The sequence below is a fragment of the Garra rufa genome, chromosome 3 (assembly GCF_049309525.1).
Source record: "Garra rufa chromosome 3, GarRuf1.0, whole genome shotgun sequence".
NCBI classification, from domain to species: domain Eukaryota; kingdom Metazoa; phylum Chordata; class Actinopteri; order Cypriniformes; family Cyprinidae; genus Garra; species Garra rufa.
The window spans coordinates 25,427,631-25,440,542 of NC_133363.1; the positions used below are offsets into that span (position 1 = coordinate 25,427,631).

The 12,912-nt window shown below is 35.5% G+C and overlaps 2 protein-coding genes across 2 annotated transcripts; both read left to right on the forward strand.

Moving 5' to 3' along the window:
• The first annotated feature begins 111 nt into the window (after positions 1-111).
• On the forward strand, positions 112-1,878 carry LOC141331867 (protein C19orf12 homolog). The gene is made up of 3 exons (XM_073836905.1): positions 112-284; positions 460-637; positions 737-1,878. Exons 2-3 carry the CDS (start codon positions 478-480, stop codon positions 1,000-1,002), a joined length of 426 nt encoding a protein of 141 aa, XP_073693006.1. The 5' UTR covers positions 112-284; positions 460-477; the 3' UTR covers positions 1,003-1,878.
• A 1,278-nt stretch (positions 1,879-3,156) lies between these two features.
• Positions 3,157-7,388, forward strand: LOC141331868 (protein C19orf12 homolog). Its single transcript, XM_073836906.1, has 3 exons — positions 3,157-3,355; positions 3,617-3,802; positions 5,268-7,388. Exons 2-3 carry the CDS (start codon positions 3,643-3,645, stop codon positions 5,534-5,536), a joined length of 429 nt encoding a protein of 142 aa, XP_073693007.1. The 5' UTR covers positions 3,157-3,355; positions 3,617-3,642; the 3' UTR covers positions 5,537-7,388.
• Positions 7,389-12,912: the final 5,524 nt, after the last annotated feature.

Below are 12,912 nucleotides of genomic sequence, written 5' to 3' on the forward strand. Positions count from 1 at the left end.
GTAAAATAACATGTTGCATGATTTTGTTTCCCCAGCTACATTTTTGTAGCTACCTTTCATGCCAGGTAAATTTTATTCTGGATAATTGTTTATCGAACATATCAAATAAGCCTTCACCGAATAAATACAGTCATCTGAGTTCAACGGGTTAAACAGTCGCCTATAGACAAATAAAAACCGCTGAGCATAGCACGGAAGTGCACGACAATACATCAAGCTTTTGAATATGAGATCGAAAGTAACTTTACCTTGCCAAACCCCTGCACTAGTGAAAAGACAAACAGGTAAGAACTGTGAAAATGTCAAATATGTTTACATTATAAATAGGATTTACAGCGCTTCGGTATTTTCTCAAAGAATCGTGGCAATACCTCACAACGCGGAATGATTGAAGAAATGAAACAAGAAATGTTTTTCGTTTTCTTTTATATCTGTTTCACAGTCGTTGTTTATCATCAGGTTTTGTAACACGTCAAAATGGCAAATCGAAAAGATGATATAATTAAACTTTGCTGTGAAATCTCTGCAAACAAGAAGATAAAAGCAGCATTTAAAAACTCAACGAAAGGAGCTGCGGTTGCTGGAGGAACTGCTTTTGTTGGAGGGTTGCTCGGTGGTCCAGCTGGTATAGCTGTTGGTATGTTTATCCATCTTTTCCCCTTTTCATTTCGTCTAGTTCACTTCTAAACCACAAGACGTTGCTGTAGTTTTATTTTAATAATTTATATTTCTCAAGGTGGTGCTGTGGGAGGTGTGCTGGGAGCATGGATGACCAGCGGCCAATTCAAACCTCTTCCTGAGATCTTCATGGAAATGGCTCCTACACAGAAGGAGCAACTGTACTCTGATGTCTTGGCCATAGTGGGTAGACTGAGCTGGACTGATGCGTCTCAGCTATTTGCTCAAGTTAATGGGAATGCCTCTTTATATGCGCTGGTGCTTGGTGCCATAGTCAGTTTTACTAAAGACACACTCAAAGCTGAAGTGCGGTATGAAGACTGACCACTGGAGGGTGAATGTTATTGGTCTTTAATGCATTCGTTTCTAATTTTACTGGTAGATACTTAGGTTTATCCATTGATTTTATAACTTACTTTTTGTTTAGAAATAAATATGCTTGCAGATGTCAGGCATTTAGTTGACTACTGATTCTAAATATGTTAATGTCAGTAGACCATGGTTGAAGCAATGGCTTTGTTACAATGTGTAAGGGCAAGCTAGAAGAACAAGTTGCTACTAGTTTACATTATTTGTCATTATGTGAAATTTTAATGAACACTAGCCTATATGTATAAGATGTCACTATGCTAAAGTACAACTTGTACAAAAATATATATCTGGCCTACATGTTTAGGCCAGACTGTTTAAATATGTGACCCTGGACCACAAAACCAGTCTTAGGTATCACAGGTATATTTGTAGCAATAGCCAAAAATACATTGTATGGGTTAAAATTACCATTTTTTTATGCCAAAAATCATTAGGATATTAAGTAAAGATCATGTTCCATGAAGATATTTTGTACATTACCTACCGTAAATATATCAAAAACTAATTTTTAATAATATGCTTTGCTAAGAACTTAATTTGGACAACTTTTAAGATGATTTTTTTCAATATTTAGATTTTTTGCACCCTCAGATTCCAGATTTTTAAACAGTTGCATCTCAGCTAAATATTGTCCTATCCTAACAAACCATACATCAATGGAAAGCTTATTTATCAATTAAAAAAAAAAAGTCAACTATAACTGGTTTTGTGGTCCAGGGTCCCATATTAGAAAAATATGCAAGATCGTACATGATTAAAAGCAGATTTTCTTTTCATTCTTTGAAGTTATCAATGCAAACTGTATCACGTAGATGTATAAATGCATAAATAAATACATCATGGTGACTCTGTAAATGTGTTTTTATCCAAAGCCAATTAAAGTTCAAAATACAGAAACATAAGCATACAGAAAAAAGCTTTTGTTCCATTAAAAAGAAGAAGAAACATAACTGCAACCAAAAAGTTATTGTTCTATTAAAAAGAAGAAGAAGAAAAAAATTAAGAAAAAAAAAACAACAAAACAAAACATGTGAGCAGCAGTTCTGTGGGTGAAAATGCTTTGTTAGAGGAGAATGGCCAGACTGGTTCAAGCTTATAGAATGGCAACAATAACTCTAAAGGTGATGATACACCAGGCAACTTTTTTAAGCAATGTTGCTGGGCAATGTTGCCGTCAACAGTAACAAGGTGAGACACAGGGCCCACGACCAATCTAAAACATCCAGATAGAAATTCGTTGCCAATTCTCAATGGGAATGTGCCCAAGCAACATTGCTCAGAAAAGTCACCCCATGTGTCATTACCTTAATAATAACCAATTGTTACAATGGAGGTATGCAGAAGAGTACATCTGAATGCTCAACACGTCGAAACTTGAAGTAGATATGGTATAGCAGCAGAAGACCACACCGGATGCCCCTCCTGCCAGCTGAGAACAGGAAACTCAAGCTACAATTTGCAGGATAACGTCATGCCACAAAGCTGAATTCACCTCAAACTGGTTTGTCAATCATGACACTGAGTCAACAATAACCAAATAGCCTCCATGGTCACTAGATCCCAATCCGATATGGGATATTTGCAACATGGATGTGCACCCAGATAGCACATGTACGTCTGTAAGATGTCCAGTAAAGATCACTCGATCTGAAAAACATCTGCTGTGTACAAATATCTGACAGACGTCTGTAAGATGTCAGTTTCACATGCATTTTAAATCATAAACATCTTAAAGACACCTAATAGACATCTATTTGACATCTGATAGGAAATGTCCAATAGACGTACAGTATATTATATATATATATATATATATATATATATATATATATATATATATATATATATATATATATATATATATGTCTTGCAGATGTAAATGCAGACGTCAAATAGTTGTGTGCTATCAGGGCAAGAACTCTTGTGATGCTATCATCTCAATTATGAACCAAAATCTCTGATTAATGTATCCAGCACTTTGTTGAACTGATGCCACGAAGAATTAAAGCAGTTATGAAGTTAAAAGAGGGTCCAACTCAGTACTAGCAAATAAGGTGGGCCAACAGGTGGGCCTACTGGGAATAGTATTGCATACACACTTTTCATGCAGGTGGTTGACTGGCCGTTTCTCAACACAGTTACATAAGTGTTGCTCGGAAATAAATGAAAAACATTATGAAAAGTCATAACACCATAACGTAACACCACTTAAAGGGCCAGCACACAGTAGCCGAGCAGATAATTCCGGAAGTGTCACTCACAGACTGATTACTCAAACTGAAAGTAACGTCAACAAAAGAAAAAGGTAAAGTTCTTTAAAAGCTGTAATGTAGTTTACAAAACTTGCCTAGAGTTAGATATGGTCAAAAGCTAACTTTGGATGTGAAAATGTACATGTTTTATGTAGCCAACTTGTTTAGCTTTTACTTTCTTTAGTTTGTTGTAGTTAAAACCTGTTTGTTTGACAGAAACCATAGTTTATATACGAGTCTACGATTCTGTGCGGTGTTAAAACTTCTTACATTTGAGAATAGTCAGCTCTTTAATTCATGTTTCTCCTCCTCAGGCAGTGTTTGAACACACAAAAACACAATGAACCGTCAAATAGATGATGTAATGGCGCTCTGCTGTAAAATATCAGAGACCAGGCAGATTAAAGCGGCTGTACAGAACTCAGCCAAAGGAGCTGCTGCTGCTGGTGGAGGAGCTTTTGTAGGGGGGCTACTCGGAGGTCCACCCGGAATATTTATCGGTACGTACGCTTGTGTGTTCTTGTTATTCACAAACTTTTACCCACTTCACTTATTAACCACATGGTGGCGCTATAATATCATCTATAAACAATTATGGTTTGTTCTCTGAAGCCAGTACGTTTGTAATAAGATTTAAACAAACACTTGGTACCAATGCTATTACTGCTATTAAAGGAGCAGCTCACTTCTAGAACAAAAATTTACAGATAATGTAACCCCTTGTCATCTGAAAGATGTTCATGTCTTTCTTCAGTTGTAAAGAAATTATGTTTTTTGAGGAAAACATTTCAGGATTTGTTTCCATAAGTCGACATCTATGGTGCCCTTGAGTTTGAACTTCCAAAATGCAGTTTAAATGCAGCTTCAAAGGGCTCTAAACGATCACAGCCGAGGAAGAAGAGACCTTTCTAGCGAAACGATTGGTTATTTTCTAATAAAAATAAATAAATAAAAAAATACAATTTGCATAGCCTACTTTTTAACCCTTAAACGCTTGTCTGTTTTTTTTTTCTTTCTTTCTGTTCAATATAGTTAGGGTATGTCGAAAAACTCCCATCTTATTTTCTCCTCCAATTTCAAAATCATCCTACACCATACGTGACCCTGGACCACAAAACCAGTCATAAGGTTAAATTTTACAAAACTGAGATGTATACATCATATTAAAGCTCAATAAATAAACTTTCTATTGATGTATAGTTTGTTAGGATAGGACAATATTTGGCCGAGATACATCTATTTGAAAATCTGGAATCTAAGGGTGCAAAAAATCTAAATACTGAGAAAATCACCTTTAAAGTTGTCCAAATTAAGTTCTTAACAATGCGTATTACTAATCAAAAATTAAATTTGGATAGGTTTACAGTAGGAATTGTACAAAAAATCTTAATGTAACATGATCTTTACTTAATTTCCTAATGATTTTTGACATAAAAGAAAAATCAATAATTTTGACCCATACAATGTATTTTTGGCTATTGCTACAAATATACCCCAGCGACTTAAGACTGGTTTTGTGGTCCAGGGTCACATATAGTAAAGGGCATTTGACCTTCTTTGCATGTTCACTTTGTAAACACTGGGTCGGTACTTCTGCAGCAATTTTGACGATTTTGAAGCTGGAGGAGAAATTGAGATGGGAGTTTTCCGACATATGGAAAAAAGTTAACCAGAGCTAGACAAGACGAGCATTTGAGGTTAAAAAGTATATAAATTGTAAAAAAAAAAATAATAATAAGAAGAAGAATAAAATGAATTAACCTATCGTTTCACTAGATAAGACTCTTATTTTTCGGCTAGGATCATTTAGAGCTCTTAAAGCTCCATATAAACTGCATGTTGGAAGTTCAAACTCAGGGGCACCATAGAAGTCCATTATATGGAGAGGAATCCTGAAATGTTTTCCTCAAAAAACATCAATGCCAATGTTTTTTGTCCTACTTGATCTTCTGTTGTCATATGCAGGTGGTGCTTTGGGAGGTGCCGTGGGATGGTGGATGACTAGTGGCAAATTCCATCCTCTTCATCAGATCATTATGGAAATGCCTCCTCAACAGAAGATGAAACTATACTCAGATGTCATGGCAGAACTGGGCAGTCTGAATTGGGTTGATGTGGCTCAACTCATTTGGCTAGTGATGGGTAATTCCTCTCTACAAATGCGAGTGCTTACTACTTTAATCTCTTTTGCCACAAAAGAGCTCGGAGCGAAAGTGGAGTATGCTTCAAAATAATGTCACCTGGTCCGTCTATGCCAGGTTTGACTATCTGAAAGGCTTACTTTTTTAGTTCAGGCTTTGTTGTTGTTTCTAAAGGATGTGTTTTTTTTATTTTATTTTTTTTTAAACATGTTTTTAAGTGTTATGGTCAACTCATTTTCTGATATTTCTATTCCAGAGCCACAGAGTTTTAATTTAAACCTCAACATGTTCAAAATATTCAAATGTTTAATACTCTGTTCAATTACAGAGCAATAATTGTGAAAATGTGTTTCTAAAACACAAAATCAACCCACCTCATGAGCCATTTCACTAGTTAAAGGGATAGTACACTAAAAAATTAAAATTAAGTCATCATTTACTCACACCACATGTGACTTTCCCTTAAATGGACCAAAAAAAAAAAAAAAAAACAGAGAAATTCTGAAATTCTAAAAAAACATATTTATGTTCAACACAAGAAATAATGTCGTACAGGTTTGGAATGACATGAGGTTGAGTAAATGATGACAGATTTTTCGATATCAGTTTTTTGGTGAATGATCAATTTAATCATTTGCTAAGTTAACTTTTAGATTAAAGTAAAATAGTGTTTTTTCCCCATAATTATTCAAAATTGTATTTTCTAAAAACATAGGATAGGATAGGATAGGATAGGATAGGATAGGATAGGATAGGATAGGATAGAATATGGTTGGGAGTTTATGACTTGAATCAGAATTATCTTCACTGTCAATTTTCGTTGTTCTTTAAGGCTGGAATACACTACTCGGCTTTTAAAATCTGAACAGATTTTAAAATATTAGGCATCATACACTTTACTGACCTTGTAAATACTTACAGAGGAAAAACTGACCATCATGCACCAAATTACCAAAGATCATAAACATTTTCAAGTTACCTTTCACAAATGAAAACAATATGTGTTAAATTGACTCAAAAGACTGGATGGATTCGTAGTCTGTAGCTAAAAAAGATTTTCTGTGGAATCTGTCAGCTCAAAATATGCAAACTAGCTCTGAATTTTGGCAACTAGAATTGACTTATCCAAACTGTCCAGGGAAAATCAGGGCATGTTTTTTTGCAATAATCCATTCATATTATATATATTTGCATTAGTAGATAATTAAGCTGAGAATCTACCCAAGCAGGATCTACCTTAAATAACATTAATCACTATAATGGTGACTTAAATTACTTTGTTTTGTTTCAATAATAATAATATTTACACACTACTATTTTCACATAAATTCTGAAAGCCTCAGTGTTATTCGAAGGCTACAGACTGTGCAAGATAAAATGTATCTATAATCGCAATTAAAAAGTAATTTATTTATTTCAATGTTATTTATTCAAGCAGCCATTACACTCTTGCTTTAAGAGGATCTTCACAGCGATGCCATAGAAGAACCATTTTTGGTTCCACAAAAAACCATTCAGTCAAAGATTCTTTAAAAAACATCTCTTTCTTACCTTTTTTATAATCGGAAGAACCTTCTTTTACCACTAATGACCTTTTGTGAAACAGAAAGGTTCTATAGACATTAAAGGTTTTTTTACGGAACCATTTAAACAAAAAAAGGTTCCTCTATAGCATCGCGAAGCACGTTTATTTTTAAGAGTGTACCCCAGCCTTGTCACATGATGCTTCAGAAATCATTTTAATATGCAGATTTCTTTTTATCAATTCTGAAAACAGTTGTGCTGCTTAATGTTTTTTGTGGCAAATGTAATACTTTTTGTTAAATACTCTGATGAATCGACAAACGAAGCAGAAAGCTTTTGTAACATTATAAATGCCTTCACTGTCGCTTTTGATTCATTTAATGCATCATTGCTAAATAAAAGTATCTCATTTATGACATGATTGGTGTTGGCATGTAGATTGAGATTATAAGTGGTTAATGTAGACTATTTAAAATCCAAATGTTTTTCATATTAAGAGTTGTGTGGACTTGATGAGTGTGTGGACACATAAAATTGAATCACATCATCATTTGAGCTTGATAATGTTGGCAATATTGCTTTTTGAGTGTAAAAGAAATGGAGGATGTTTTCATGTTTAGAAAACGCTAATAAGAATGCTAAGTTGAAAATATAAAGTCTGATGATGATTTCATTTTGTTGAGTCTTTTTTCTCATCACATTTCTTTGGAAATGAGAAGCGGTTGGCCATTAAACTTCAGTGCCTTGCTGTGGTTCCTGGTACAGTACAGGTTATGCGGTTTGCTGGAAAACAGACAACTTGTTCTTAGAATAGCCTCTCTTAGGTCATAAGCTGCGCTCACACATCATGAGAACTAAACCAAAAGAAAGAGACCTAAAATATAAGTGCAAGCACCAATTTATCAAATTAAATACTTCAAACAACGAAAAGAAACAGTGAATTTTAGTTTATTTTTACTACAAGAGGGCTGTCAAGGTTGTACATCAGTTGTTTGCCAGGAAAAAAATGTAGCTGCTTCCTCATATCAAGATGTGTACGTATTTGCTGATTGTTCCGTGAATAGGACGTTCCATGTTTTCTGGCGGTAAACAATAAAAGGCAGCAGCATGAAAAGACTTAAACCCTCTCAGATAAACATGCACTCAATGATAACCTTAAAAAATGGTTCCAAAAATGAAAAATCTGTCTTTGTTTTACCCACTTTCATGTCATTTCAAACCCAGATAACTACATTTCTTTTATGGAACATTAAAGATATTTAGAGTCTTGTTTATTGTGTGTGTATGTGTTTGTTTGTTTGTTTTCCATGTAATGTAAGTCAATGGTCACCAAAACAGTTACCAACATTTCTTAAAATATCTTCTGTATTGTTCTGCAGAATAAAAGTCATACGGGTTTGTAACAACATGAGGGTAAATAAATAATGACAGAATTATAATATTTAGTTGAACTATGCCTTTAAGGCCAACAAAACCCTGAAACATCAGTCTTTTCAATGAAAAAAAAAGTCAATTTGCATATAGTTCATAGTCTAAACTTCAGAATGAACTTTCCCAGCAAGCATTTTTTGGTCTAAAAGACGTCTATTAGCCGTGAAAACACAGCCCAGACGTCTAGGCTAAAACAAGTTTGTATTTGGGCTGTCAGTGAAAATTTAATAGACGTCTACAAATATCCCAGTATTAGACTAGTCATCAATTTAAAAATGACAAATTAAAATTACAAAAATTAAACCATAAAACCTTGTAAACGCTGCTGAGTTTGCTTACAGGATGGAATATCATACATCTAACTAGTTATTTTGCCAAAAAATGGCATGCAACCAAATTCAAGATTATTTGGGCTGGAAGTGGGTTACACATAGCCGGACTATATCGGGTTTATAGTTAACCCAGACGGTGAAATGACGACTATTGCTTGCTGGGTTGCTTCACTCCGATTCTGAGAATCAAGCCCTCATGCTGTAATGCAGTGGAATTTCTGTACTGCAGTGGACTGAAGCTCACAGTGTGTGACTTTTTTCAGAATATTGCTCAGTTTGCTCACAGTTTTCTTTGTTAATGGATCTCTGGTAGTGGGTTGCGTTTTTTTTAACACAATTTGTGGGTTCCCTGCTTTATTTCCCTCTGTCTATTAATAGTAACAAGTGAAGTATGTGAAAAGTATGTAAAAGTTGATGTGAGCTGCTGAACTGGTTTTGTTATCTACTGTATTTTTCTCAATGTGCAAAAGAGAAAAGGTTTTAGAGTTGTTTACGTTCTTCCTGCTACCATTTGCATTGTGTACAGTTCTCATGAGAGGCGTCAGTCTTTCCTTCTTCAGCTCTCTTGCCTTGTTAAAATTATGCTGAATTGATGTTTTCTCTGAATACTTTCTAAGAAATTGGCTGAGACTAAGTGATTAAGCAGAGATAAATGATAACTAGTTTTTTTGTGAGGACATTCGAAAAATGCTAAAATGTTTTGTTGTTGTTGTTTTGCCTTCATGTGCACCTGGAAAATGACACTGAAGTCACAGACTGAAGTTGGAGACATAAAAGTAACCTTAAACAAAAGAATTGTATTGTGAACAATAAACCTGAGTAACTAGATCTAAATTCAAATCAAAAATATTTATTATGCTACCAGATCTCATGACAAAAACATACCTGTGGGAGCTTTTTCCCAAGATGCGTAATGCGTACCAATAAGTACATATCACCACCGTTTCCAACAGAAATTAACACTTAGGGCCAGATTTACTAACAGCTTGCGCCAGCGCAAACTGCCTTTTGGCGTTAAAATAGTACTGTCAGGATTTACTAAAGATGCGCAATGAAGTATTAGCGCTGAATCGCAGAGCTAGACAAGACAAGCATTTGTGGTTAAAAAGTGTATATATATACAGTCAAGCCCGAAATTATTCATACCCCTAGCAAATTCTGACTTAAAGTTTTATTCAACCAAGTTTTTTTGACCGGAAATGACACAGGCTTCTCCCAAAAGATAAAAAGACGTAAAAAGATGTACAAGAGGCATCATTGTGGAAAAAAATATTACTCATCTTTTATTTACATTTGAACAAAAAGTGGCATGTCCAAAATTATTCATACCCTTCTCAAGAATCAATAGAAAAGCCTTTATTTGCTATTACAGCAATCAAACGCTTCCTATAATTGCTGACCAGCTTTTTGCATGAGCTCCAACTCTTTCAGGTTGGAGGGTCTCCTTGCCATCACCCTGATCTTTAGCTCCCTCCACAGATTCTCAATTGGATTTAAGTCAGGACTCTGGCTGGGCCACTGCAAAACGTTAATGTTTTTTTCTGTTAACCATATCTTCACCACTTTTGCTGTGTTTTGGGTCGTTGTCATGCTAAAATGTCCACTGGTGCCCAAGGCCAAGTTTCTCTGCAGACTGCCTGATGTTGTTGTTGAGAATTTTGATGTATTGCTCCTTTTTCATGGTGCCGTTTACTGTGATTAGGTTCACTGGTCCACCGGCTAAAAAAAACAAAAACAAAACAAAACATTAGGTTCTCACCACAATGTTTGACAGTGGGGAAGGCTTCTCCTTTTTTTACCCCAAATGAAGGCTACATCATTGTGGCCAAACAATTACATTTTTGTTTCATCTGACCATAAAACAGAAGACCAGAAGTCTTCTTCTTTGTCTAGAGGAGCATTTGCAAAGGCCAAGCAGGCTTTTGTGTGCCTTATCTGGAGAAGTGGTGTGTCTGTGTAACCCAGCAGTGTGCAGTGTTCGTTGGACTGTCTGCCTTGAGATGTTGCCACCAGCAGATCCCAGATCCATCAGGATGGCCTTGGTGGTGATCCTTGGCTCTCTTTTACCTCTCTCACTATCCTCCTGTCTAGCACAGGTGTCACTTTTGGCTTCCGACCACATCCTCTGAGATTTTTCACAGTGTGGAACGTCTTGTATTTTTTAATAATACTTTGCACTGTGACCACTGGAACTTATTTAGATATGGTCTCATAGCCCTTTCCTGCAGCCACAATGCGCAGCCGCAGGTCCTCAGTGAGCTCCTTTGTCTTGACTGTCCACAAACCAACAGCAGAGAGCTTCTGTTTTTCACCTGTTGAGTTGATTAAAACCGCTGTTCCCAATGAATCAGTGTAATTAGGATGCTTTAGAACAGCTTGGACTATTTGGAATGGTATAGAACTTTGGATTTTCCCATAGACTGTGACAGTTTGCAAAGGGTATGAATAATTTTGGACATGCCATTTTTTGTTAAAATGTAAATAAAAGCTGAGACATATTTTTTTTCACAATGATGCCTCTTGTACATCATCTTATTATTTTTTGGGAGAAGCCTGTGTCATGTTCCGGTCAAAAAACGAATAAATAAATTAATTAATTAATTAATTTTAATGGTCTCTCAGTCTAGTTTTCTAGGCTACAAAATCACGGGGAAGATTGCTGATTTGACAGTTGTCCAAAAGACGACAATTGACACCTTGCACAAGGAGGGCAAGACAAAAGGTCATTGCAAAAGAGGCTGGCTGTTCACAGAGCTCTGTGTCCAAGCACATTAATAGGCGAAGGGAAGGAAAAGATGTGGTAGAAAAAAGTGTACAAGCAATAGGGATAACCGCACCCTAGAGAGAATTATGAAACAAAACCCATTCAAAAATGTGGGGGAGATTCACAAAGCTTGAGGTCCAGTGTAAAGTTTCCACAATCAGTGATGGTTTGGGGTGCCATGTCATCTGCTGGTGTTGGTCCACTGTGTTTTCAACGCATCTGTATACCAGGACGTTTAAGAGCACTTCATGCTTCCTGCTGCTGACCAACTTTATGGAGAAGCTGCCTCCTTGTCATCTGACTTATAACAAAAATCACACAACACAAAACTACATTTTTATAAGGTGTCAACCTAAAAAACAAGCTTTTAAGGACACAAAAGTAGAGCGCAACATCATATTACTCTGAGAACTACGCTCCACGGGAGGGAAATTTAATGGCGACAGTAAACATTCATTATTTTTAACCATGTCAAAGGATTATTTCTCCTCCCAGAAAAGAGGAGATATATTGGGAAACTACATTTTATTATATATACTCTCTACGACTATTTGTGTCCTTAAACACTCCTTTTTTGGGTCAACAGCGCATAAAAAAACGTAGTTCTGTGTTTTTTTTTTAGCTTGTTTACTGTACACACAGTCTCATAACAGCTTTTTAGACATTGTTCTGTTTTTTGTTCGAAGTCAGAAATGACAAGGAGTCAGCATCCCACAATAAAAAGTTGTTGGATTTAAGTCAGGTGTGGGCGTGGCCTAAATGCTCTCTATGTCTATGAACAACATTATATGAATATTATGTATATAGTGAATATTATTAAGTCAAATGTTATGTTTTAAAAGTAGAATAATCATAGCAGTTTTCATCCATAGTCTCTCCATTTAAATGTCTGCGTTTAGCTTCAAATGGCATCTTTGACAACAGTATTCTATAAAAATGATTTGCATTTGATTTTGATATTAAAAGGCACAAATATATATATATTTTTTCTCTTATTCTATGGATTTTACCTGTTTACCTCCACTTGTTACCAGTGTTTTTCTGCAACCACTATGCGTGCGCAGCTGCAAGTGACGTAACTGTGACGTCTACCAAAAAAGGTCTATAAAAAAGGCAGTTTATGACCCTATGTTTTATCCATATATATATATATATATATATATATATATATATATATATATTTTTTTTTTTTTTTTAAATAACAATTTAGACAATCTCGACAATCTCTATTTTGTGTGAATATACTTAGCTGTGGCCTCACAGTCTGTGAAAAGGGTCCATTGGAAGGCACATGATCGGTCATGCGACCTGGACTAAAATGCTACATTTATGTCCTGACAAAGAGTGCAATATTTGTAAGTTTATTTCAATCTTGGGTAATACTGTGTACTTTGATAGCCTAAACACAATAGGTCTGT

Excerpts from the sequence above, each read along its gene's own strand:
- LOC141331868 (XM_073836906.1), top strand. The coding sequence starts at position 3,643 with ATGAACCGTCAAATAGATGATGTAATGGCGCTCTGCTGTAAAATATCA. Across the intron at positions 3,803-5,267 it reads TCCACCCGGAATATTTATCG|GTGGTGCTTTGGGAGGTGCC; the intron begins GTACGTACGCTT and ends TGTCATATGCAG.
- LOC141331867 (XM_073836905.1), top strand. The coding sequence starts at position 478 with ATGGCAAATCGAAAAGATGATATAATTAAACTTTGCTGTGAAATCTCT. Across the intron at positions 638-736 it reads TCCAGCTGGTATAGCTGTTG|GTGGTGCTGTGGGAGGTGTG; the intron begins GTATGTTTATCC and ends ATATTTCTCAAG.